Below are 27,051 nucleotides of genomic sequence, written 5' to 3'. Positions count from 1 at the left end.
ATATGGCATAATTATGATGTCACTAGTTCCACAAAAATGTGACAAAAGAATAGTACAATTTCTATTGAAACTCGCCCAAAGGGATAATTATGACGTCACTAATTCCACAAAAAAGTGACAAAAGAGTAGTACAATTTCCATTGAAACTCTCCCAAAGGGTGCCCGGTTGACCGACGTGCCGGTAACTTCAGGGTCCAGGTGACCGAGGTTTGAGTGTACTACCATATGTAGACTACAGCAGTGGTCTGAGGAAATGTTACTGCAGCACACAACACAAATCAGTCTCAGATTGGCACTGCCGCAAGTCCTGCTGAATAAAAAAATAGCCATGTTTCGGATAATAGTTGATAGAAAAATAATTTTCAAAAATGTCTCGATGACACCAGCCGTTGCCGGGAATAAATAAAAACCTAGCATAGAGGATAAAAACCGAGTCCGGGTACAAAGATATTCTAGGTAATAAACATACCGAAAACACCACAACCACCATCGTCACCACCACCACAATCACCACCACCATGACCACCACCACCACTATCACGACCACCACCACTTTCACCACCACTATCACCACCACTATCACCACCATCACCACCACCAAAACAACAACACCAACAAATAGTAAAAGTCGCCAACTAAAGAGTAGACTCTGGGAGCACTATCATGATCTGCACGTAGCACCCACCGTGACCTTGTTCGGAACTCACGGCAACACAGAGCCAGATAAGCTTGTAAAATCCAGCTTGCCCTACAAAGGCTAGGCAGTAAATCCAACTGCAAAGTAATCGTGGAAACTCTAAGCTCCACACCAGGACACTGCTGCGTTTGATGCCCAGACAAGGGAATAACGAAATACGTCACGTCCGGTCTGCGTGCGGAACGAGCGTACCAGGGGCAGGTCGTGTAGCGAGACTCATCCTCTGATCGTGAGTCTGCACGCTTTGGCACAGAGCACAAGCCTGTAATCCTTCCATCCGCACAGCGTTGAACTGGATCGACGGGGAAAAGAGCCAATACGCTCGATGCCGGACTGGATGACCGCAGAGGGCAGAGATGACCCCGAGATCGGCACGAAACACAGGTACCGAGCGTACCGAGCACCAGCCACTTGCGCTCAACACACGTCCCAACAGTACACACGGGAAGAACGCGCATCGGAGAGAGGCCGGGAGCGCTGGCTGGGCAATGCAGGCATATTGCGCTTGCCGTGCTGTTGAAGTTAGTCCACGCAAGCCTGTGCTGAGCACGTAGCCATTCCGGTGTTGGGAGCTGACAGGTGTACGTAGCACACAGCTGTTGTGAAGATCAAGACTCACTTTCAAACAGTAGGCCTATCCATCACGCAATACCAGTCGCCCACGGTCTACGGTTGGATGTGTTCATCCGAGTCTTTCCGCTTCAGGCGATTCAGCCTCGCGTCCCGGCGCTCATTGGATGTTGCTATCAACAGCCAGTAGCCCTGAGTGTCAGAAGGACTAGTCAAGGAATCATACACAGTCAAAATGGCAGGACGCTGCACACAATGTTTTTCCAGGAACGCATATCAATCACACGTGTACAATAATAAACATTACCCTGTATCACATTTTGAAACATTCCACCACTCCACATTCACAACACCATACTCAACAGCGAGGAAATTCGTTCCGGGGAAGAAGGGTAGAGCGAAACAGCTGTCTGGAGGATATGCAACATCTACCCAAAAACGAATTTCCTCGCTAGAGAGTATAGTGATATGAATGTGGGCCAGGAGCACAATGTGGAGTGTTTCAAAATTTCAAATGGCCGAGTTCGTCGCAGCTCCTACCCTACACTGCCCTGATAAAAGCAGAGAGGATGAGTTCCACAAGTGGAAATCAGATACAGTCAATTTTGCTAATAACGACTGCGGACATAACAGCAATTCGCGAATAACGACAGAATTCCCATGCCCAGAGCAAAGTCCCATCTAACTGTAATACATAATGAGACTTCGGGTATAACGACACTTCGCGAATAAGGACACTTTTCTGATGCCCCGCCGAGTGTCGTTATAAGCGAAGTTGACTGTAGTTCAACCCCTCAGAAAACGTACAATTGTCGCCGCCAGCTTATAAAATTCTGGATTTTCTAAATATGCGAACATACAGACTGTTTAAACAGATTGATTCAAATTACACCAAACTCAAAGTCCAGGATTCCACCTGCAGTTATGTGCATACGTTTGTATCAACATAAACTCCTGAAACCCATCCCTGCCATTGCTGCACCAGCAACTACAGTGCTGATCAATGAAATCCGATCGGCAGTGAGTCAGCGCCATGCCAGGTGCTTTGCAGCCCCAGACCTACGAACACTGGAACGTGAACTGACCCAGAGCACAAGCTTGGTTCACGCAATCAGATTTAATTCAGCAGGACTGTAGGTGCAACCAAATTATAATGCGCTGCTCATGCACTTTCACGACTCGAGGAAGCTTCCATCCGATAAACTGCAGACTAAACATTCCATAGCTTAGGATTGTCAAGCAAGCTCCATTGCTGTAATTAAATTTATAATATTCTGCCTTCCTTTTTTAATTTTTTTACCAGCGGCATCATTAAATTTGGGCAGAATGGTCAGTTTGATCCACAGCCACGATGTAAACTTTACAATACAAAAAATACAAAAATTCAAGACTGTGAGAACTAGCACAGTCATGCATTGTGTTCCCTACGGCCGCATGTATCGGTACATGGTTTGTACTCCAAACTCCATTTGCCTCACTAGAAGATCAAACGCTAATTTAGCACGATGTGATGAAGATGGAAATAGCCGTGCGCAAGGATACAACACCAGCGATATGTAGCAGGATGACGATGAAGATGAAAATTGCCATTCTCTGCAGCTCCACGCCATGATCTTCGTCAAGCGGGTGCCGAGGCAAGCCCGCATGGCTTTCTGCTCCTGGAGGCATGATCAATTATTTGGGTACAACTCTAAAAATTCAAAAATTGATACCCTGAAGTTCCCTAATCAATCTCGTCATTCCGCAGCCATGACCAACCTCCACCACCGATAAACTGAGACAGCGCAATACTTCTATGCGGGTCTACTTCGCGCGCCTACAGCTACGGTTTCTCCAAAACAAACAGCAGGATTGGAGCTGCTGAAAAAAGCTTTGCCTGGCTGGGCCATGGGCTGGATTCTTGGAAGCATTTCAAGTAGTTTTGACAAAGTTTTTTTTCTCATCTCTTGTTTGTTGTTTGATTGACGTAATCATGCCACCAAGAGTTCATAACCCCCAGGGGGTTTTACCGGGTTATGAACTCTTGATGCCACATGTCGCGCTGAGTTCTGACTTCTGAGTGATGTGGCAAGGAGTACTTTTTATGCTTGTCACGCTTGCACGGTATGATATTTTTCTACTCAGTAAGGAGCGTTCGACTTGCTTTGCCCTGTTGCCAAGGCTTTGGCTTGTGTTGTGGCGAAAATATCTCTCAGAATTCACCGCATGCGCAGAGCTAGCTGATGAGCAGCGTCTTTCCTTCCTTGCTTTACGAAATTACGTGTCTTTGCTGCGTGTGTAGCCTGTTGGCCTTTTTACATAGTGCTGATGTACAATCATTTCCTTTCCGACGCTTGGAGTTTGGAAAGACTTTTGCTCTGAGCAGTCTTTGCCAGTGAGGCCGAGGATGGACTGCTAACAGATAGAATGGTGAGACGAGCAACAGTTTTGATGTCTGCAGTCAGCGAAGAAATTGTGTTGAGCTCTTGTCAGACATCTCTAAAACTAGGAGAAATTACAACACTGTAGAATGATAGGCGAGGGGAGAATGGTGTGTGTGTGTTGGGGGGGGGGGGGGGGGGGGTATTACCGTATGCTGTAGAGGCTGTGGAGTCTCGAGAGCTGTACAATCATGAAGGTGTGGACCATGCATGATAAATGCACACACACACACACACCTGTACATGATTGCAAGAGTCCATAAACAAGAGTATGCAACTGTGATCTCTTTTCTATGGGCCAGATGCGCGGCGCGCTGCCTTCATTACATCATTCAGCTTCAGTCCGCGCACTGCGGAAAGTCAAACACCGCACTTTTCCTCTGGTTTGAAATGAACTTTCGTACGGAACTGGAGTTCACGCGCCAGAATTTAGAGATTGCGTAGGTACTGGAACGAATTGAGCAAAAACAGATGGGCTCGTACAAGAAATTGTGAGTTTGAATGCATGCTTTCAGAGCGTGATGAAGGTTAGTTACGTAATGAAGGCAGCGCGCCGCGCACTGACCCATAACTACATTTGCATACTCTTGTTTATGCACTCTTGATGATTGTATAAATTGTTTGACTACATTTTGGCTACATTTTTGAGTTTACTGGCAAGGTGGAAATGAATGAAACTGTTTTTAAAATAACACGGACCTTTCATGAAACTTTTTCAAATTTTGTCCGAAAGTAAAAATAAAACTATAGGACCCGAACGTGAATAAAATCGGCCAAGATGCGTGGAGAATCGACAGCGCCTATATCAAAACCTATCTCAAACCCCTCGTAGGTGAAGAGACCGCCGTCTGGGCGGACATTTACAAAACTCCCATGTGATACCTTCAACCGACGGATTTGATTGCTTTCCACGCGTTTGCCGTCTTTCAAACGACAAACTGGTGGTGGCCGGCGGTAAAAACCACCGACGGTGTCAGCATATGCAGAGGCAAGACTCGTTCAAGCGTGAGATCTTCCTATCGAAGCACCAATCGAAAAACTCCGATAGAGGAGATTATTGCTGACCAATCACATGTAAATCTGCAGGATATGATAGATTTCCTCTACGACTCCACTCTCGTACAACGTAACAAACAACTGCCATACGTTTGCCTCCGCTCTGTTCAACGAACTTGCAGCTACCCACTACGTCAATCACATCGAACTTCAACATGCCAAACCCATCGACTCGGAACATGCAATCGAATGAGTACTCGACCCCCATCCAGACAAACATTTAGCACAGATATGTTCGTTTTAAAACTGTTTAATTATAAATCAGTTATCCCGACGCTTGCTTGAGTGAGGGTTATTACGCTCTTAGTAGGCAGCTCCCCGTAATAGTTCTCCAGTTTCTGCAGATAGTTCTTGATATGGGCGGGCGTTATGACGTGTGACTTGATCTCGGTCAAGGTCCTCCATTTGTTGTCACTGTATGGGAGGAAACACATCAAAACATGTATAAGATCTCTGGTATTTCAAATAAAGAGAATTGCAGGACACTCCAGCCGGTCGCCGTTTTCGAGCAAACTGAGCAAGAGAACAACATCTTCTATCACTGAGGTTTGTGGCCCTCCGAAACGAATGCAGTTTGCTATGCTGGACGACGGAAATCGCCTGCATGAACGTGTACATACCTGTACCAGCTGCAGAGAAACTCAGGCTGTAGACCGGCCTCCAGCTTCTTTCGATGTCCCTTGGATCGGAGATGATCGATGAACGGCTGGAGGCCGGTCGCTGTATTCGAGCAAACTGAGCAAGAGAACAACATCTTCTATCACTGAGGTTTGTGGCCCTCCGAAACGAATGCAGTTTGCTATGCTGGACGACGGAAATCGCCTGCATGAACGTGTACATACCGGTACCAGCTGCAGAGAAACTCAGGCTGTAGACCGGCCACCAGCTTCTTTCGATGTCCCTTGGATCGGAGATGATCGATGAACGGCTGGAGGCCGGTCGCCGTTTTCGAGCAAACTGAACAAGATAACATCATCTTCTATCACTGAGGTTTGTGGCCCTCCGAAACGAATGCAGTTTGCTATACTGGACGACGGAAATCGCCTGCATGAACGTGTACATACCGGTACCAGCTGCAGAGAAACTCAGGCTGTAGACCGGCCTCCAGCTTCTTTCGATGTCCCTTGGATCGGAGATGATCGATGCCGGTCGCCGTTTTTGAACACACTGAGCAAGAGAAGATCATTTTCTATCACTGAGGTTTGTGGCCCTCCGAAACGAATGCAGTTTGCTATGCTGGACGACGGAAATCGCCTGCATGAGCGTGTACATACCGGTACCAGCTGCAGAGAAACTCAGGCTGTAGACCGGCCTCCAGCTTCTTTCGATGTCCCTTGGATCGGAGATGATCGATGCCGGTCGCCGTTTTCGAGCAAACTGAGCAAGAGAACATCATTTTCTATCACTGAGGTTTGTGGCCCTCCGAAACGAATGCAGTTTGCTATGCTGGACGACGGAAATCGCCTGCATGAACGTGTACATACCGGTACCAGCTGCAGAGAAACTCAGGCTGTAGACCGGCCTCCAGCTTCTTTCGATGTCCCTTGGATCGGAGATGATCGATGCCGGTCGCCGTTTTCGAGCAAACTGAGCAAGAGAACATCATTTTCTATCACTGAGGTTTGTGGCCCTCCGAAACGAATGCAGTTTGCTATGCTGGACGACGGAAATCGCCTGCATGAACGTGTACATACCGGTACCAGCTGCAGAGAAACTCAGGCTGTAGACCGGCCTCCAGCTTCTTTCGATGTCCCTTGGATCGGAGATGATCGATGCCGGTCGCCGTTTTCGAACACACTGAGCAAGAGAAGATCATTTTCTATCACTGAGGTTTGTGGCCCTCCGAAACGAATGAAGTTTGCTATGCTGGGCGACGGAAATCGCCTGCATGAGCGTGTACATACCGGTACCAGCTGCAGAGAAACTCAGGCTGTAGACCGGCCTCCAGCTTCTTTCGATGTCCCTTGGATCGGAGATGATCGATGCCGGTCGCCGTTTTCGAACACACTGAGCAAGAGAAGATCATTTTCTATCACTGAGGTTTGTGGCCCTCCGAAACGAATGCAGTTTGCTATGCTGGACGAGGGAAATCGCCTGCATGAGCGTGTACATACCGGTACCAGCTGCAGAGAAACTCAGGCTGTAGACCGGCCTCCAGCTTCTTTCGATGTCCCTTGGATCGGAGATGATCGATGCCGGTCGCCGTTTTCGAGCAAACTGAGCAAGAGAACATCATTTTCTATCACTGAGGTTTGTGGCCCTCCGAAACGAATGCAGTTTGCTATGCTGGACGACGGAAATCGCCTGCATGAACGTGTACATACCGGTACCAGCTGCAGAGAAACTCAGGCTGTAGACCGGCCTCCAGCTTCTTTCGATGTCCCTTGGATCGGAGATGATCGATGCCGGTCGCCGTTTTCGAGCAAACTGAGCAAGAGAACATCATTTTCTATCACTGAGGTTTGTGGCCCTCCGAAACGAATGCAGTTTGCTATGCTGGACGACGGAAATCGCCTGCATGAACGTGTACATACCGGTACCAGCTGCAGAGAAACTCAGGCTGTAGACCGGCCTCCAGCTTCTTTCGATGTCCCTTGGATCGGAGATGATCGATGCCGGTCGCCGTTTTCGAACACACTGAGCAAGAGAAGATCATTTTCTATCACTGAGGTTTGTGGCCCTCCGAAACGAATGCAGTTTGCTATGCTGGACGACGGAAATCGCCTGCATGAGCGTGTACATACCGGTACCAGCTGCAGAGAAACTCAGGCTGTAGACCGGCCTCCAGCTTCTTTCGATGTCCCTTGGATCGGAGATGATCGATGCCGGTCGCCGTTTTCGAGCAAACTGAGCAAGAGAACATCATTTTCTATCACTGAGGTTTGTGGCCCTCCGAAACGAATGCAGTTTGCTATGCTGGACGACGGAAATCGCCTGCATGAACGTTAGGGGTCAAACGGGTGTACCTTTAACTAACGAACGGGTAATTTTCTTACCGGGCGGGTTAACGGGTACCCTTCAGCAGCCATGTTTAATGTTTACGCATTTTTACATACATGTACATGTAAATCATTATTTTAATTCATCTGGTCTCATGTTGCATTTTGATATCACATTGTGATTCGCAAATTGATTTGTGTCTGATAGTTGCAGAGGTAGACCTACTACTGTAGGTGCGAAAATGCAACAATGCAGACATCCAGGGTAGAGTTGTAAATAATTGACTCCCGCCGGGAATGCGCGATCCCAGCGGTGTTGTTCCGTGCTGACTGGATCATCGAAATCCAAATGAGTACCCTTTTACTAACGGTACCAGAGATTAACGGGCGGGTACCCGGGTACCCGGAACACCCCTTTGACCCCTAATGAACGTGTACATACCGGTACCAGCTGCAGAGAAACTCAGGCTGTAGACCGGCCTCCAGCTTCTTTCGATGTCCCTTGGATCGGAGATGATCGATGCCGGTCGCCGTTTTCGAACACACTGAGCAAGAGAACATCATTTTCTATCACTGAGGTTTGTGGCCCTCCGAAACGAATGCAGTTTGCTATGCTGGACGACGGAAATCGCCTGCATGAGCGTGTACATACCGGTACCAGCTGCAGAGAAACTCAGGCTGTAGACCGGCCTCCAGCTTCTTTCGATGTCCCTTGGATCGGAGATGATCGATGCCGGTCGCCGTTTTCGAGCAAACTGAGCAAGAGAAGATCATTTTCTATCACTGAGGTTTGTGGCCCTCCGGAACGAATGCAGTTTGCTATGCTGGACGACGGAAATCGCCTGCATGAACGTGTACATACCGGAATGTACAGTGCCATTCCTGGTCTTCGAACCTCAGCCAGTTCCCCTCGGTCCGACAAAAGTATTCATCCAAAGTCATCTCAGTTGTGGACCCGTCTTGTAGATCGTCCAGTCCAGAGTCGACTGCCGCGTGGTTGGCAGACCGAGGGGGGGGGGGGACCACCACTCCCTCGTCCGGTTGTTACTGCTGCTGTTGACCCAGCTTCTTTCGTTGCCTTAGCTTCAGCACTCGGGCCCAAATTTGTCTCAGACGTGACGGCTAGCTGTGTTTGCGAAGCTTGGCTCGGGCGGTGGTATCCCGAACCGCCCGAAACCTTGGTGACTTTGCCGCGGGGTTTGCGTGTCATTGGGTCTTGAATTTGCGGAATTTGTCAAGCCATTACCGTCGTGGTGCGGGGCGGTGGCATTCCTTGCCGCCCGTTGTCTTGCGGGGGTCATTTTCGGGTGCCCCGACTCGAGTTGCACCGTCGGGGTGTGACGGGACCCTACAGTACGGATGACAACACACACACACACACACACACACACACACACACACACGCCACACCTATACCTTTCCTCGAGACTCACATCTTGCGGTTAGACATATGGACCAACAGATACAAGGTAGTTACCAGCGAGAGAAAGTCGTTTCTTGTCGTGAAGACGAAAATTGAGAGAGAGAGGGAGAGGGAGAGGGAGAGGGAGAGGGAGAGAGGGAGAGGGAGAGGGAGAGAGAGAGAGAGAGAGAGAGAGAGAGAGAGAGAGAGAGAGAGAGAGAGAGAGAGAGAGAGCTAGAAAGGCGATAGCAACAATATATGGTTACGGGCAGGAAGCTGATGCCCCGCATGCCGCAGTGTACCAAACCGTAGTAACTAATAATGTGTATAAACTACAGCACAAAGAGCGGGTGCCAGCTAAGGAAATAACTGGGTGTGCTAAATAAGGAAGGCGCCAGGCCTTGTGTGAAAACATAAAATAAACGCAGTTATGAATCCGTTTATGAGAGATAAATAAATAGTTAGACACATAAATAAGGCAATCTAGCCACATGGAGTCTTAAAAGGCCACGTGTCAATAGCATGGATACGACATTGGCGCCACGCGTCGCGAATTTTTTGTCCAGATTTTCAAATCTCGTGTCGCTTTGTGAACAAGTTTTTCGAATTTCATTACGCATAATATCAAGAGTGCATAAACAAGAGTCTGCAACTGTGGTTATGGGTCAGTGCGCGGCGCGCTGCCTTCATTACGTAACTTGCGTCCATCACGCTCTGAAAGCATGCACTCAAACCCACAATGTCTCGTACGAGCCCATCCGTTTTTGCTCGCATCGTTCCAGTACCTACGTGATCTCTAAATTTTGGCGCGTGAACTCCAAGTTCCGTACGAAAGTTCATTTCAAACCAGAGAGAAAGTGCGGTGTTTGATTTTCCGCAGGGCGCGGACTGAAGCTGAATGATGTAATGAAGGCAGCGCGCCGCGCATCTGGCCCATAGAAAAGAGATCACAGTTGCATACTCTTGTTTATGGAATCTTGGCAATATCCTTATTGATATCCCATATTATACAATGTATTGCCACTGGCTTATGACCAACTGCAGTTTCCTGTACACTCTGTTAGATTCCAGTTACGTTGGTACAGCTGAATGACCAGCTAGTGTTAACCACTTCTGGTATGGGTCACCATAAGGACTCGGCACTTTATAAGTCCACAATGTTTTTGTCTCACGGCTCTCTTGTGTGTGTGTGTGTGTCCGTGTGTCCGTGTGTGTTCACGTGCGTGTATGTGTGCGTGTGTGTCTGTCTGTCTGTCTGTCGCTTTGCTTCAATCTCGCAGTCGCTGTTCCGAACAACAAAAAGCTTTCGCGATGGTAAGCACCCTCGCATTGCGTTCCTGTTGTTGCTGTTGCTCCGGTTGTTTTCTCCAACAGTCATAGTAGTTGTGTGTTTTTCTAGTTGTTGTTGTTGTTGTTTGGCTTTATTTAAAGTGGAGTTCCAAAACAGGCCTAAACCTAATGACAATGGTCCCACTGATAATAAGAGAAAAGAAAATATAATAATAAGCGGACAAACAGAACCAAGAAGAAGATACAGCTGTAGTTAGATAACTAATATGAGCACGGCAGCAGGGGAAAAAAAGTCACAAGCACGGCAACCGGGAAGAAAGGAGTGAGTGAGTGAGAGAGAGAGAGAGAGAGAGAGAGAGAGAGAGAGAGAGAGAGAGAGAGAGAGAGAGAGAGAGAGAGAGAGAGAGAGAGAGAGAGAGAGAGAGAGAGAGAGAGAGAGAGAGAGAGAGAGAGAGAGTCTAGCAATGGCATATCACCTTTCCAAGGCCGTACATACGTCATGACTTCAGCCTTGATCATTGTTATTGCCTGTTGAAGAATGGTGATTGTCTTTCTCACACCGCCTACCAGGAAATGCTGTGTTTGCTTGCGACTTGCTCATACTGCCTGCATTCAATGTCTTGCTACTGTCTGCGTGTACGCTTCTGTCACTGTGTGTGTGTGTGTGTGTATGTGTGTATGTATGTGTGTGTATGTGTGTGTGTGTGTGTATGTCTTGTCTGTCTGTGTGTGTCTGTGTGTCTGTGTCCCATATGGTGCAGTGGTATGTGCAGCGGTTTCCAATCGATAGGTTGCGGGTTCGATTCCCGACGATTATGGTCACACACGTCTTTCTTCTCTTTCTCAGACTCTTCCTGACTTTTCTTTCATTCTCCTGGGTGGTTACCAACAGCCAGTGCATGCGGGAAAAAATAAAAAAATAAAAAAACCAAAAAGTAGGGATTCACTGGCCAGAAAAAGCCACTTCATAGCTGTGTGGTGTAGACCAGGCTGAATAGTGGCGGTCAATTCTTCAGCCTTGCAAGCTGTTGAATGGTGCAATCCCAGCACAAGTTGCTTTGGCTTCTGCTGTAGCATTGCTATCATCGCCTCCGGCGATGGACGTCAAATGGTCAAAAATGGTCAATGGTGTGTATGTGTGTATATGTGTGTGTGTGTTTGTGTGTTTGTATCTGTGTGTGTGTGTGTGCGCGCGCGCAACTACAGATGCCCACGAGGCATTCAAGCTGTTCTCCACGTCTCCAACGGAGATATCCGTCACCGACCTACCATCGGTGCTGAGATGCCTCGGCTTTGAACCCAACAGTGAGGTGGAGAGGGTGGTGATGGCTGAGAGCAATGCTGATGGTGAGACCGCAGTGCCTGTAGCAATTGCTTCGTGAGCCTTCTAACATTCGTCACGTTCCCTGGATCTGTGGACCTTTCAGTACAACAGCAGTTATCATGAATGGATTGTGTAGCGGATCACTAGCATAGCCGTACCACACCTAGGACCCCTGACACCTCAACATCCCTTTCACTGACACCTCAACATCCCTCTTTTAGCACCCTATGTTTCACTGTTCACACCCTAAAGTGCCGTTGATCCCCCCCCCCCCCCACGCGGTATTGTGTACAGCAGTTCAAGCATCGGTTCAACACCGTCTTTCGATGTGCATGCTGAAGTCACCTCACAGGTAGGAATTCGACGAGCGGCGGCAATTAGAGTGAGGCGTATCGACGGTAGATGGTAGTACACTAGCATTCCGGCACAAGTTATGCGTTAGAGTCCACCAACTAAACCAGATTTTGAACAGTCAGGCGTGCGCAATTTCTTTATTTTTTTCTCTCTTTTTGTGCAGAGACCGGAACCATTCGCTGGAGCATATTCTCAAGTATCATTGAAGGCCTGGGTGATGAGGTGTGCCAGGGACCTTGCCCGGCCGAGGTCATCGAAGCCTTCCGGCAGTTTGACCGCGATAGCAGCGGCCTCATCGCCGCCAGCGAGATCCGCCATCTCCTCTCGGGCCTTGAGGATGATCTGGAGGACACGAAAAGTAAGCCAGGATTTGAATTTCTCCGGGAAGCTCGGTGTGTTTATGAGGCGATGACCTTGAGCCACTGCTTGCAGTGGGCTGGTATTTGTGCAGAGCTGTGTGTTTTTTTGCGTCTAAAATATCGCGGCGAAAGTTTCTGTCAATACGCTAACGTTTGTCTTAGCTTACACAGTGTACATGTATACTGCTGATGAAGAACTCCTTGCTCTTCACTATTATCCCATCAGGCGTGTACACTGTCGTACTGAGTTATGACGTAGTTGATTACATTGCCCAGCAGAGTCATTTCTGCCTTTCTTTTGTTGGTGGTTTGTCTTGCCCGTACTGCGTTGTGTCTAGTACAAGATTTGATTCACGACCGTCTTCTGGACGGCGATGGCCAGATGAACTACCACGGTAAGGCTCTGGTGTGTGTGTGAGTGTGTGTGTGTGTATGTGTGTGTGTGTGTGTGTGTGCGCGCACACACACATGTTCGCTTGTGTGGTCACATGTGCATGTACCAATATCTGGCGGACCATGCATGGTTGGATTCCTTTCTATCCGCTCTTGTAATTCACCTTGGAAAGCGCCGTGCCGAATTCAATGTACTGGGAGTTCTCACATCAGCTTTGCAATCACAAGACGTCAGCTCGGGAGCGTGAGACGTTCTGTACTCCATGTTCACGTTTCATTTCGAGATGGTCAGCTCTTGGTCACAGCACACATTGTGACGCAAGCAGGGGGATGCACTGCACTAGAGGCCTTTTTCTATCCAGAGATGCATACGAAGTGTGCGCATCCATAATCCCTATCCGGTCATTCTACTAGTAGTATGGTAGCTACATGTAGTTCAGGCTTTTCATGTTCCGAAGGATTTTCGTCAAATTCACGACTGCCGCACATCTGGATTCGGGCATCTAGCTCGTGTATAGTCGGCGTAGACCGGTCAGAACACCAACAAATGGCCGTCATGGGTACATGCACTACACAACATTCAAGTTCACGACTGTCATGCAGCTGGATTGCGATGCGCGATATGCCACACCTGAGACGAGCCATTGACCCCCGGCCCGCGATTCATAATTCTTTTTTGGGGTTTCTGCCAAATCCCGATACGATGCATATTGCATGCACGTGCACTTGGTTTGGAAAGCTGAACTCCATAGACGTCAACAGTTCACTTTGGTCGACTTCTGCGGCAATGACCTTGTGACTGCATGCGACAGTACACAACAAGCATTTCCTTGTCGCGAGTGTCACATGTTGCACGTCGCATTGCAAAAGAAAAGGTTTTTTTTAGTCGTTCTTCACCATTGTCCTTGCGATAGCAAACTCCAGAATCCCGTCTGGAGGGCTGCTCCGAGCTCCGTAATGAACTTATGGATAACACGTCTGTCCTGTGTTCTGGCTGCTGCGTTGTCGTTGCAGAGTTTGTGGATACGCTGTCCGGCATCGTTACTACATCTGCCGCCACCACCTCGCTGACTGGCACCGAGTCAGAAGCGTAAGCCCCCCCCCTGTGCCGTGTGCTAATAGCTGTCACTGCTGCCACTGCCCTATAGCTGCTGCTACCACACTACTCGCAGAGATGAGTAGGGGTGCACGCATTTGAGTACTATACTGTTATTGTTCTTGAGCCGTGGCGTGTTGATTTGTCGGGCAGCGCGCCTCGCCGCGTGCATTGCCGTTGTCCTGCCTTGTCTCGCGAGACGTGACTGCTTTCCGATTGCTGGTCCTATTGTTTTCCTGCCCAGATCCGAACCTATCGCTAATATCAAGCTAATCCCAAGGCAGCTTGAGTAACGCTCTGCACCGCACGGTCTTCACTTCCACTGATTATCACAACTTCACGTCTGCTTCAGCCTGCCCTGCTTGTACATACACGCACATAGCTATGCCGATTTGGCACTTTTTTCAAAATTTCCTATTTATTCTCTACTCCGTGCCTTTGCACTAAATAACACTGATTGAATATAAGTGCTCTTGTCATGTTCTTGTGAAAGTTGAATTCTCCCTGAAACACTAAAGTCTAAATGCTCACTTGCACAAGAATGCCTTTCCATCCCCTGATGCTGCTGCATGCTCAGTGAATTTGTCCCTGTAGCACCATTACCGGTGTGTGTGTGTGTGTGTGTGTGTGTGTGTGTGTGTGTGTGTGTGTGTGTGTGTGTGTGTGTGTGTGTGTGTGTGTGTGTGTGTGTGTGTGTGTGTGTGTGGACGGATCATTGTATGGTGCGGAGTAAGCTAGCACTGGATTTCTCCCGCCCGCGCAAGTCACAGTCAGCTCCACGTCGACTGGCGGTGCACAACCTGCGTGATCGTGACACCTGGAAGGAATTTCAGACCAAGCTGGATGATGCGCTTGGAAATGGTCATGGTCTGCAGCAAGAGTCACCTGGGGATGACACCATAGGCCTTATGCACATTGTACAGATGCACGAAATCTCGTAGAATCTCGTAGAATCCCGTAGACCCGGTTGGGTGTTGAATGTGCAGAGCCCTATTGTGGTTTCTTCAATTTCCACTAAGAAATGGGCTCTGAAGGCATTTCATACGAAAACTTTTTTTCTGACTAAGATCTAGCTAGTTTTTAGTTCTAACCAAAGTGAAAAGCTGGAAAAGCGATTGTTTGCCATTAATTATGAGGCTAAAATTGGTCAAATGTGCATGCATAGCACACAATGAACACCCAACCGGGTCTGTACACACCTACGGTCCTAGTACAGAACTTTGTACATCTGTACAACGTGCATACGGTCTATTGACTCGTCTTGGTCTCGCGTTCGTCACCCGCATATATCGGTTTCGTCATCAGTCCTCGGATATAAGGGCCGTGCCCAGCCGGATTGGTTCCTTGAGAGTCGTGATGAGCAGGAACCGTTCATTCAGGAGAAGAACAAACACCACCGGATCTTGCTAGCCAATGACACCCGCCAAAACCGTCAGGTCTTCAGGAGACACCAGCGACTTGTTGCAAAGGCAGTGCGGGATGCAAAGGACAGGTGGGTCATGAAGACCGCACTCCGATCGCTATCCGATCTCTGCAGGAGTACCACAAGGCAGCATCCTTGGACCGTCCCTGTTCCTAGTATATGTAAATGATGCTGATAGCTGCCTGGCTCCAGGGTCTGAAATGGGAACATTAAAATTTTGCAGACGACACCACGCTGTATGCCTGCGTCAATACACGCGATGATGCCATACACCAAGGTCCAAGCTGACAGTCTTCAAACTTCCGTTAATGCGTTACATGCATGGGGAACAAAGTGGCATGTTAAGTTTGAACCATCCAAGTCGCAGCTCCTACGAATCTCCTGCCATCGACAGCAGCCTTGGCCTGTCCCCGCAATAAACTTTGGAGGGGAGGTCATCCCACAACAGCCACACCTCAAGCTCCTCGGAGTTATGGTTGACTCCAAGCTATCCTTTTCCGCCCATCTCCGGTCAGTTGCTGCCAGGGCAAACTCACGTCTTGGCCTCCTACGTAGAGCTGCTCGTGTTCTGGACTGCCGTGGCATGCTGGCCGTGTATCACGGCTTCGTCCGGCCCCTGCTCGAGTACGCTCCCCTTGTCTGGATGGGAGCTGCTCCCACTAACCTTGAACACCTTAACAGAGTGCAGAGGCGTGCCCTCCACATCCTGGGACCCAACATCTTGCTACAGAGCCTAGAGGCCCGACGGACAGTGGCGGCACTGACTTTCGTCTACAAGCTACTGGGCCAACCAGGTCCTCCTCTGCGGAGATCCATGGTCCCCCCTCTCGTCGTCCACCATGCCGCACCTGTAACCCGGAGACAATGCCAACAGTCTGCTTCACACCCCTTCCAACTGGAAAATGTTCTCCCTCCAGGCGCTCCTAACTACCTAAGACGCGCCTTTCCATACAACATCATCAACACCTGGAACGCGCTGCCATCCTCCCTCTTCACCAAACCACCATCTCCTAAGGGCCTACAATCCTTCAAAGCGAACGTCCACTACCATCTTCGCCGAAGCCAGTGGCTTTGGGCCACAGACTCCCTCTAACAGTTCAGAACTATTTCCATCCTGAAGCTCCCCCCCCCCCCAAGCATTGCATGATGTTCACTGCATCTGAACTGCCTTTGAATCTATTTTTCTCTCTTCTTGTTCTCTCTCCACCCCCACCCACCCCCCACCCCCCCCCTCTCTCTCTCTCTCTCTCTCTCTCTCTCTCTCTCTCTCTCTCTCTCTCTCTCTCTCTCTCTCTCTCTCTCTCTCTCTCTCTCTCTCTCTCTCTCTCTCTCCCTCTTTCTCCTCATCCATTCTACCTCACCTTCTCTTGTCTTTATCGCACTAAATCACCCCCTTCTTTTAGGCTATGGTGCGCAAGCTCACGTTAACGCCGAGACCATAGATCGGTGTTGTGGGCTTGCCTCACCAGCACAGGCTTGCTTTGCAGCCCCTACTCTCCCTGCTGTTTTGTCATTGTATACTCTGTTGTCTTCTCCCCTTCTGACGAGTAGGTTGTGTACTTAGTACAAAAAATAAATAAATAAAAAACGTCGTGCAGAAGGGGCCAAGAAAGATGGTCGTACTCGGTGGCGCTGCATAAACATGTTGCAGGATGTTCATGTCGGGAGGAAATCAACTGCTACATCATCCGTTCTCGATGAGAATGGGAATGCTACGCCAGATATTGACTCTACCCGGGCCAGATTCGGTCGGCATTTCGAGCGTGTTCTGCAGCTGGTCAATCTGGCATCCTCCCGGAACTTGGGCTTTGTGGAGGTGAAGTTCTTCAGCGTCCCATTCATGAGCTGTTGGTGCAGGTATGGTCGTCTGGATGCGTCCCCGGTGATTGGCGAGATGCGCAAATTGTCCCCATCCCGAAGAAATGTAATCTTCACGTTTGTGACAACTTGCGTGGCATCAGTCTGCTGGACGTCGTAGGTAAGCTGTTCGTGCGGATCATCCAGGATCGTCTTGAGGAGATCGCCGAGGACATTCTGCCGGATACGCAATGTGGTTTCCGCAAGGGACGTGGCTGCGTAGATATGGTTTTTGTTGCTCGGCAGCTCGTGGAGAAAGCCATCGAGCATGAGTCGAACTTGTACATCCTTTTCGTAGACTTGCGAAAGGCTTATGACTCTATCCCCCGTGCTGGTTTGTGGTTGGTCCTGGAGAAATACGGTGTTCCTCCAAAGATGTCGTTTTTGATCCAGTCTTATGCTCGCCAATGTTCGTGTCGGCAATGACAGGTCTTCGGAATTTGAGGTCCGCAATGGTTTGCGTCAAGGATGCACACTTGCTCCTATTATGTTAAACATATATTTTGCAGCTGTTGTGGCCCACTGCCACTGGCGGTCGATCTCCTCTGTTCCTGGCTTTCCACTGCGCTATCGTTTGGGTCGCAAGCTCGTCGGCGATCGCACAACTAAGAGTCGCCTTGAGCACCTTGATGTCACTGAGTTACAGTTTGCTGACGATACCGCACTGTACACCACCTCACATGAGAATCTGTGCACTATGGCCAGTGAGTTCATCTCATGCGCGTCTGACTGGAGCCTGACAGTCAGTATCGCCAAGACCAAGGCAATGTCCGTTGGACCAGGTCGGGTGTGTGCAGATCTCCCTGTCCTCGGTGATGATGACGTTATCAGTTGCCAGGATGAATTCACCTACCTTGGAAGCAACATCAGTGGGGATGGTCAGCTGGATCATGAAATCGCATCCCGTTTGGCAAAGGCATCGCGTGCGTTTGGCAGCCTAGCGGACCCATCTTCCGCAACACGTCACTGTCTCTTGGCACACGGCGCTATGTGTACCAAGCTTGCGTCTTGATGGTCCTGTTTTATGCATCAGAGACCTGGACGTTGAAGGCCCCGCAGCTACATTGCCTGGACGGCTGGAGGTATTCCATCACCATTGCATCCGAGTGATTCTGGGTGTGTCACGGGACCAGCAGTGGCAGGAGCGCATTTCTTCTGAGGAACTAGCCCGTCGTTTCGGTATGGCGGAGGTCATGCGCTGTCACCGTTTATGCTGGCTTGGCCACCTTGGGCGAATGGAGGATTCCCGTCTCCCCAAGGGCGTTCTGTTTGCCGAGAGACTCAACACAAGGGCCAGACACGGTCCCAAGAAACGTTGGAGGGACATCGCCGCTGCTGATCTGAGTGCTCGGTGCGTGACAGGTGACTGGTGCAACTTGGCACAGGACAGACGAGACTGGCGCCTCATGTGCAATCGTCCCCGGCCGGCTGTGCCAAATCCTAAAGTGTCCAGCTGTGGCGAGGACTTCCGTCGGCCCAACGATCTAACTCGCCACAGGAAATCCTGCAACTCCTGATGCTATCATTGCACGGAGCAATGGGCATCCAAAGGTCCAAAGGTGTGTGTATCGGAACAGAGGGGTAGCTGACAATGTTCTTCCTGCATCCGCTGGTTCCGCAGTGCCGGAGTTTTGGTGGCCCACAAGTGCCCCAACTCCCAGGCGCTCCCCGCGACATCGTTTCAGGCTCCGTGCCGGGCGACGGTGTCTACCATTGCTGCTCAGACGACTCCTCCGCCGCCGCGTGTTCGGCTCGCCCTCTCATGTTGCAAGGCCCACTGTGGAGCCTGTGGTCGGTGCTGCCGCTCTACTCGTGGATTCCAAATCCATAGCTGCCAGAGATGGCTCTCTCGTCGTGCCAATTGAACATGGTCCCTGATCTCTCGGCAGACTGCCGACTTTCTGCCGTCGCTCGTCGTTTCCATGTTGTCGGCCCCGCAAGGGGACACATGACCGTAATGGCAGTGTTTACCAGGACCAGGACCAGGTGTGTGTTTTAACAGGAGCCTCACCATTTGTACATCTGCAGGGTTGATGACAGGGACCTGGCATGTGAAATAATAATGATGGTGTGAAGTGTCATGCATGCAAACATGCGGCTCTCTCTCTCTCTCTCTCTCTCTCTCTCTCTCTCTCTCTCTCTCTCTCTCTCTCTCTCTCTCTCTCTCTCTCTCTCTTGTGGTCGCGTGCGTTCTTGTAGAACGTTCTTAAAACCAAATTGTAACTTACTAGACTGTATGTAGGAGATATAACATACATATACATATGTATCACATACAGTAGAGTCGCGCGCTGAAGAACGTGGAGCTCAAGAACGTCCAGCCTGAAATTTTTAAAAGAACGCCACAGCCTAAAGCTAAGAACGGCGGTGTTGGTTTTCTGGCATCTTGTGGTATACATATGATCCAGTACGTATTGTTTCTAAGAACGTGCTATAAGAATGCAGCCAGATTGCTTGAAAATAAGAACGTCCCAGGCTAAACCCTTGGAAACAACGTTCTTGGGCTCTAGTGTAAGCTGCCAGAAAACCAACACCGTTACCAAAGTACATGGACTGCCTGTAACTCCGCTTCTTGCTTTGAAGCGCTCCTCGATCAGACTGACCCTATTTGATCTGGTGCAGGACATATGAGGTGAACATCATCATCATCATCATCTGCGTTGCCGAAAAAATAATAAAAGTAAAACTTTAAAAATAATAATTAACGGCATTATGCAGCTGTGTAAGCAGTAGATGCACGTGGTGAACATGGTCGCCTTTAATATTTTAAATTGTCATCAGGTTCAATGTTCTCTTTCTATATCTGGGTGTGTTTGGAGTCTCTGGATGCATATCATGGGTGGCTTTAAAAAAAGCGTTTGTTACCTTTGAATACAAACATGGTAATACAGGATAAATTCAATAGCTAGTCAGAAGGCCAGCGCAGGTTACAAACTCTCGAATACGATCATGCCTCAGCTACGCTAGACTTGGAGAAATCGTCAACAGGTGTACAGCTAGGATCAGTAACTGCACTGGTCTGGAGCAAGGATAATGTTAGTTGTGCAGCACACACGGTGTTGTTCACGATCATGCACCGTCTGGCAGTTCACAAGTCCTGGATCACTGCATACAGTGTTGGCCAGGGTCATGCACAGTCTTGCAGTTGAAACCCTGGATCTCTGCGCACAGTGTTGTTCACGGTCATGCACAGTCTAGCAGTTGAAGTCCTGGATCACTGCGTATAGCGTTGCCGTACCGGCAAGCACAACCTTGATAATCATGATGAAGAAGTACACGATGCCCCAGGCCAAGTGAGCAACGAACAGCCCCGCGAGTGGCACTACGCCGCGTCGTCGCATTGCGTACACCGGCTCCTCGGCGGTATCGACGTAGCAACAGCACGTACCGATCACGCGCCACACCGATTTCGTTCTTCTCGTGCTGGTGACGTCCGGTGGAGAGTCTGCTTCCGTTCTGCCGCCACAGCCGCATCGGTCTCGCAGGCAGAGTGCTGACGACGCCGAGCAGCGCTGCAACAGACCGGCATCGTGCTGCGCCGAGCACTTGACGCAGATGGGCAGGCAGCACGTACGCATGCATCCGACATCCTCGACGTGCGTCTCCTGCGCCTCCGTCTGTGCAGTGGACAGGGCGCCGAACACGTCCGCGTTCATGTCATCGTTAACGATTGCCGCTGCTTCTCGCTGGATTGAGGATTCGATGCTGAGTCGCGATGGATTGACGGCACGGCTGCCTCTACTTATTGCTCCCTGACCATCAGTCGGCCGGGATGCCTGTGAGACAGACCAAAATGGATATGCACAAAATAGATGTATTCGTTAATTTCTGATCCACACTACAGACATCCAGCAATGCTCGCCTAATACTACCAAGAGTACATAACCCCCAGAGTGTGCAACGCCTGATCCAGCTCTGCATAGGGTCTTGGTCGAGCGTAATCGGATCTTTGCGTCATAATACCGTACACATCTGAGGGGAACCCGGGGAGTCGCGGGTACTCTAGGATCAAAAACAACGGTGCCATGCCTCGAGACCGGCCTTGCGCTGGTGTGGAGTGTACGCATGACATCAGAAGATCCGATTACGCTCGACCAAGACCCTATGCAGAGTTGGATCAGGTGTTGCACACTCTGGGGGTTATGTACTCTTGGTACTGTACTTCTAAAAATTCAAAGTAGCATCCACACGGTCGAGGTAATGGAAAAGGGAAAAAAATCTGAAAAAACGTTTAGACTGTCACCAACAGGACTCAAACCAGGGACCTTCGCTTGAGGCCAGCAATGCTCTAACTAAATCTTAGTGTTGGGACTGCAAACTTGAGTGAGGGGTCGTTTACATGAGAAAAACAAGCCCGTGCTTATTCAACCCTAGGCTTACGATATGCCCGCCTTGATCTGTCACCCAGTCATTTTAGAGCGCGCGTTTACATGGTGAGGCGGGCTTATTCAGCTTGCCCCGAGCTGAACTACCCTAGACCCCGGGCTTATAAGTAGGGATCTCAGCGCGTGAACTGCGCAGCCAGTCTGCGCAGGTGAGATTTTCGATCCCAAACGCGTCCAGTGCAGATATCGTGGAAAAGAACATTTTTTCGAGATAAATTAGTTGAAGAAGACAGTAGAAATGGCTGAATACTGCGTCCAGGAAAGCACGTTCTACGGCCATCTCCAAGCTACCTATCTCCCAGACACTCTCTCAGAGGAACTATGGAGGGTCAAAGAGCACAATCTTTCACTCTTGGACGCAGCGTGAACACCTCTTCTACTGAGCGCGATGTCTTCTCTCCGAGTGATAATGGCGGCGATGTTCGCGATGGCTGATGCACTGAAAATCGAAGTTAGGACAATCTAACCGGAGAAAACGTCTGAATTTTTGACTGAATCCTCTCTGAAGTGGATTCTTGCCGCATGGAAAATTATAGGAAAATCGAACGGGGCAATATCGCCTTGGCCACGCTGTCCTTCGGCGGGAATTACAAAGTATGTTCAAACGACGATGAAGATGACGATTCCGCTAGTGTCCACCGCGTCCGCTAGTGTCGAAAATCGACCGTCGCCATTTTTCTGCTGTGTCCGCGAGCTGCACTCAAAACTCGAGGACGCAATGTATGCGCAAACACCCTGCGCACTGCACGCGCTGAGATCCCTATTATAAGCGAGTTTTTCCATATTTTTCGATTTCGCCCCGTGAACCAGATCGGATGTCGCCGTGGATAGCGCGTCTCCTTTGTTTCTTTCTCGGCATTTTTTCTTCTGATTTTCTTTCAGTGGAAGGTCGTAGCCGATCCTTCAAGTTTTCGAAAAAATAAGTGACGATCGGAAGGCAGTAGAAGCGTGAGCCGGCACTTCTTGATCCAAATTTCATCATACACGAACATTTACCACTGCATTCATGTGCGATTTTGGAAATAAAATGCGCGCAGAACTCGCAGTCACTCACCTGAACTCAGCACCGTACAACCGTCATGTAAACGATTGAAAGATAAGCCCGATGCGAATAAACCCGGGCTTATTTTCCTCATGTAAACGGCCCCGGAAACAATTTTAAAATTCGTTCATCCGAGCATCATACTGAATACAATGTCCAGAGCACCCACGTGATCATTTTAATGGTGTTTCTGTTATTTGCTAATTCTCACTGTGCTTTCGACAGTCCATTAACTAATGCTTTGCTTGCACGCATTGTGCTTGGTACGCCGTCTACTCTTTTCTCCGAAGTAGGGGAGCTCAACAGTCAACACCCATCACTCCATCACTCATCGCTGTGCTCTTTTTCCGTTCTCTCTTCTCAAGTGAATTACCGTCACTACGGTGGCAATTTGCTGATGGAGTGAATCGGCCGAGAGCGTTGCGCCGAGTGGTGGAGTGAGCCTAAATTGAACAAGTCTGGAAGTTCCCTGGTGCTTACCATGTCGGTGTTGTTCGGTTCGCTCACCGTGTGTGCCCGTTCTTGACGTGTGTTTGGCGCAAACGTGTATTCTATGTGGCCGTCTGTAATAGTGTTTTGTAGCCGTCCGTCATCTGACGCCTGAGGCTCCGTTGTGACAACGGATGCAGGCACCGCCGTTGCCTGAGGCTCGGGGGCGGCAACGGAGGCAGGCACCGTCATTGCACGCTGTCGGAAGTTCGTATCGCCGCTGGCCCGTCTATTTCCACTCAGGACGCTGGACAGAGGCGGTAGAACGTCATCATCATCGTCTTCCATGCCGGAAGCATCACTGACTTGTCGGGGAAGTCCGCCCACTTCAAACTGGCGCGCGATCGCCGCACCGCGCTCCAGGAGCTCCTCACTCGGCTCAGACTGCTGCTCTCGTTCTTGTGCAGAGGCAAGATCCACGGGCACGATGTGTCGATTGCGTGCACTGTAGTAAAACACTAGCTCTGCCAAGGTGGCGAAACGCTGGTTTCTGAAGCTCTGCGAACACCACACAAGACAATGAAAGGTGCACGGCACTCTCAGAGAACAGCCCAGAAGTAAAATTACCCCATTTCCCATCATTAGTTTTAGTATTATTTGCCTGATTCTTAAGTTGCACTTGAGAAAAAGTCGCACCCCCATGTGAAGGTGGAAGTTGTGTTGGTCGGCCAAGGGCGCAATTGTGCAGTGGAGTTTTTGAAACACCATTCTGCCTGAGTGCCGTACCGAGCTATCCTAGCTGGTATTGTACACTCGTACCTCGCTTATCTGGGCAGTCCTGGACCGGGCACTGGCCATAGCTTCGAAATATCCGTAACTCCGAATCACTGACTTGTCAGTTTGAGCACTCTGGCAGGGTACGTTCGATCCTGATTGGAAATTTTTATTTCCATTGCTATCAGGTTCGGCCTCATTTCCTCCGTGCTGCGCTGATGAGTTCACAAAGAACGAAACAGCATGCTGTCCGCAGATTGAGTAACTCCGAATCACATACATGATGAGGAAAGGCCATAGACATGGCATGTGACGTCACTGTGTCCACAACAAGTGACACAACAGTACTTGAAGTAGTAGTGTTTTCACTGAAACTCGCCCAAAGGGTGTGCGGTAGGTCGGAGTGCCTGTAGCTATTACTTCAGGCCAGGGTCCAGATAACTGAGGTATGAGTACTAGTATACATCGCTTTACGCCAGGACAGGCCTGGGGCAAGACCACCGCAAGTACTGAAGTTACCCAAATTTCCACAGCACTCCGTGGATGCTGTAGTTCTCCATATGCATTGTACATTGTCACATGACACATACCGGATCGTCCAGCGTCCACAACTGTCCAGTGCGATCCAGTTTGATGAGCTTGTGGGACCCGTCAACCAACCTGGAAGCAACCGAACAGATGAAGAAGGAACACCAGCACAACGATTATTGGACGATGCATACACAGGTATGACAAGAGCTCACCCCTCCCCCCCCCCCCCTCTCCAGAGTACAGTATGCGCCACTGACACATGCCTACTGCCCGTCAAATCCGGTGACCAATGCACGGGCGTCTGAGCCGGCTGAGCGGACCTGAGATGACCCAGGTGGCCGATTTCATTTCCAGTTTTGCTCCTCAGTCACCCACGTATTTACGTCATTCATCAGGCCGAGGGAGTTGAAAACCGTCAGAAAAAAGGTCTTGAGAAGACATTGACCGTCACCACCAGGACTCGAACCAGGGAACATTGCTTAGTGTCAGCGATGCTCTACCACCAAGCTATGGTGTGTTTACTGTAGAAGATTCTTCATTCCTCGACCTATCACAGGCACAGAGCAAGACACACACACACACACACACACACACACACACACACACGCTTACCGGGCAGCAATGTGGACGGTGGACTGGTCGCTTGCGCTGTTGACGAACACGATCAGAAATCCTTTCGCGCTGGACCGCTCATCATGATGTAGCAGTAGTGCAAACGCTCTGGCTATAGTCATGGGGCCTTGGTTCAACCTACAGCATGCCATCAAGATCAGGGAGACGATTGAATAGTAATTTTCCAGCGGAATGATTTCCAACACTTCCTCCTGGAAGTTCCAACCGCCGCAACAGTGTGGATGGGTGAGCGTCCCAGTGTAAAACAACACTTTTTTAAGTATTGTTTTGCTATTCCATACATGGAGCTTAGTAGCTCTGTGTATGGAATATTCTATGCTACTTGACACTGGACATTTTACCCATCCACACTGCGTGAAGAGTGGCGTCATTTCTTGCATGATGCAGCTAACGACTTTTTGTGCCCGGCAATCAGTATATGCTTGTGCCGGTTCTCAGGGGCCAGAAAGGTGCCCGGTGGATGGGAGTCCTCGGGCGTGGGGTCTGGCGCCAGCTAGGGTCCACAACGTTGCGTATCTTTGTGTGTGGTGTGTGTGTGTGTGTGCGCGCATGTGTTTGTGCGCGCATGTGTGTGTGCGCGCATGTGTGTGTGCGCGCGTGTGTATGTGTGTTCATCAGCCTTGCCAGATGTTGAATGGTGTAATCCCAGCACAAGTTGCTATGTCTAACATAGCTGTTCGCTATCATCGCTTCCGCGATGGGCATATGTGTGTGTGTGTGTGTGTGTGTGTGTGTGTGTGTGTGTGTGTGTGTGTGTGTGTGTGTGTGTGCGCGCGTCTGTCCGAGCATCTCAGCAATCCAGCCGCGCCACAGTGCAGAACCTGTCACCGCAGTTTCAAGTCCAGCAGCGGCTTGGCCAGACACATGTGCGACCGCATGAAACGCAAGACAGCTTCGGAAAGGACCAAATTCCCATTCCAGTGCCCATGCCACAGGAAGTAGTTCCGACTACGTCATCATCTAGTGCATCATCAGAAGTGCTGCGCCTCAACCTCTTCCACGCCTCTACCCTGACAGGGACCCTTAACCTATGCTGAAATCAGTTCAGCATCAGATTCAACATCCAAGGAGCCATAGATTGTTGTCTCGAAAGGCCAAAAGCAACCCGTATGGAATATTGCCCCTATACGGCTGATCAGCAAAATAATATGTTGGAAAGGTGTGGGGGGGGGGGGGGGTGATACCTCTCTTGTGGGTCTGTGTGTGTGTGTGGGGGGGGGGGGGGCGTATGTGCCTGTACACGTGCTTGTGTATGCATGTTATGTGTACAGACTGTCAGTGGTGCGACGCTATCTATATTGTATTGTTGACAAGGAAGGAGGCGGCAGCTGCGTCACTCTCTCATATCAATCTACGTGGAACACAATTTCTGCAAAGAGTAGTTACTGTTGGTGGTACTAGTGGCGAGACTGGAATAGAAAAGAAAGTTCCATTCACGAGATCAGAGGGATCATGGTAGGACACTCGTCACTCAGTGACTCTACAGTATAATTATCGTGCGAGGCATAATTTTGTCTATGGACACCTGGTTTGCTGCTGTGCATCACTCTGAACTCGCACGCCTGCTACAATCAAACAGTGACTGTGTCTTGTTACTTCAGTAGCGCCTTCGCTTACCTTTGCCCATCGCCGGTGAATATGGAATCGCCAGTCGTGTCGGCCGATCCGTCCTCCACTTCTCCACCGGTACCGCTGTCTTCTGCGACAGTGGCCATTGCTCAAAGTCCGAGCGGCAGAGGCAACCTGGACTGCCCTCAGCCGTGAACTGCTGGACTGTGTTTGCTTCGACCGCTGAGAATTCCGTGGTTGCTGCCGCTACTGGTCGATCGGATTAGGAACAGCACAGCAAGCGCTATGCTCTTGCGTGACTTCAATATCTGACTGTCGTTCTCTGCCGTTGAACTGCTAGCATGCTGCAGCAGCGAGCGAGCTGATCGGCTCCAAACGAGGCAAATGGTTTCCAGTGGTTTGAAAACTCCCCAAGATCCGATGCTGCTTTTTCGTTGGTCGACGCGCCTGACGTCCTGTAGTTCACGCCTATTCAATGGAGCGCTGTTCACTGATCTCTGCCTGCGCC

The 27,051-nt window shown here is 49.8% G+C and overlaps 2 protein-coding genes and 1 long non-coding RNA gene across 3 annotated transcripts; 1 reads left to right on the top strand and 2 right to left on the bottom strand.

Moving 5' to 3' along the window:
• Nucleotides 1-39: 39 nt before the first annotated feature.
• LOC135823389 (uncharacterized) lies at nucleotides 40-3,162 on the bottom strand. The gene is made up of 2 exons (XR_010554690.1): nucleotides 2,810-3,162; nucleotides 40-1,459 (listed from the first exon to the last, which is right to left on the bottom strand). It is a non-coding gene; the product is annotated as an uncharacterized LOC135823389 (long non-coding RNA).
• A 306-nt stretch (nucleotides 3,163-3,468) lies between these two features.
• On the top strand, nucleotides 3,469-14,499 carry LOC135823388 (uncharacterized). The gene is made up of 7 exons (XM_065336240.1): nucleotides 3,469-3,676; nucleotides 10,365-10,398; nucleotides 11,581-11,721; nucleotides 12,216-12,410; nucleotides 12,750-12,806; nucleotides 13,819-13,894; nucleotides 14,145-14,499. The coding sequence occupies exons 1-7, from the start codon at nucleotides 3,674-3,676 to the stop codon at nucleotides 14,191-14,193; spliced, it is 555 nt and encodes a 184-aa protein (XP_065192312.1). The 5' UTR covers nucleotides 3,469-3,673; the 3' UTR covers nucleotides 14,194-14,499.
• A 5,307-nt stretch (nucleotides 14,500-19,806) lies between these two features.
• On the bottom strand, nucleotides 19,807-27,051 carry LOC135823386 (uncharacterized). Its single transcript, XM_065336237.1, has 5 exons — nucleotides 26,592-27,051; nucleotides 24,954-25,091; nucleotides 24,401-24,470; nucleotides 23,088-23,594; nucleotides 19,807-20,956 (listed from the first exon to the last, which is right to left on the bottom strand). The coding sequence occupies exons 1-5, from the start codon at nucleotides 26,687-26,689 to the stop codon at nucleotides 20,375-20,377; spliced, it is 1,395 nt and encodes a 464-aa protein (XP_065192309.1). The 5' UTR covers nucleotides 26,690-27,051; the 3' UTR covers nucleotides 19,807-20,374.

This window comes from Sycon ciliatum, chromosome 8 (assembly GCF_964019385.1).
Source record: "Sycon ciliatum chromosome 8, ocSycCili1.1, whole genome shotgun sequence".
Lineage (NCBI taxonomy): Eukaryota > Metazoa > Porifera > Calcarea > Leucosolenida > Sycettidae > Sycon > Sycon ciliatum.
This window is presented reverse-complemented; position numbering and strand designations above follow the sequence as displayed.

Coding starts and splice junctions, on each gene's coding strand:
- LOC135823388 (XM_065336240.1), top strand. Junction 11,722..12,215: donor GGCTGAGAGCAATGCTGATG/GTGAGACCGCAG, acceptor CTTTTTGTGCAG/AGACCGGAACCATTCGCTGG. Junction 13,895..14,144: donor ACTGGCACCGAGTCAGAAGC/GTAAGCCCCCCC, acceptor TTTCCTGCCCAG/ATCCGAACCTATCGCTAATA.
- LOC135823386 (XM_065336237.1), bottom strand. CDS start 26,689: ATGGCCACTGTCGCAGAAGACAGCGGTACCGGTGGAGAAGTGGAGGAC. Junction 24,471..24,953: donor ACCGTCCACATTGCTGCCCG/GTAAGCGTGTGT, acceptor GGTTGCTTCCAG/GTTGGTTGACGGGTCCCACA. Junction 23,595..24,400: donor TGTGGACGCTGGACGATCCG/GTATGTGTCATG, acceptor TGGTGTTCGCAG/AGCTTCAGAAACCAGCGTTT.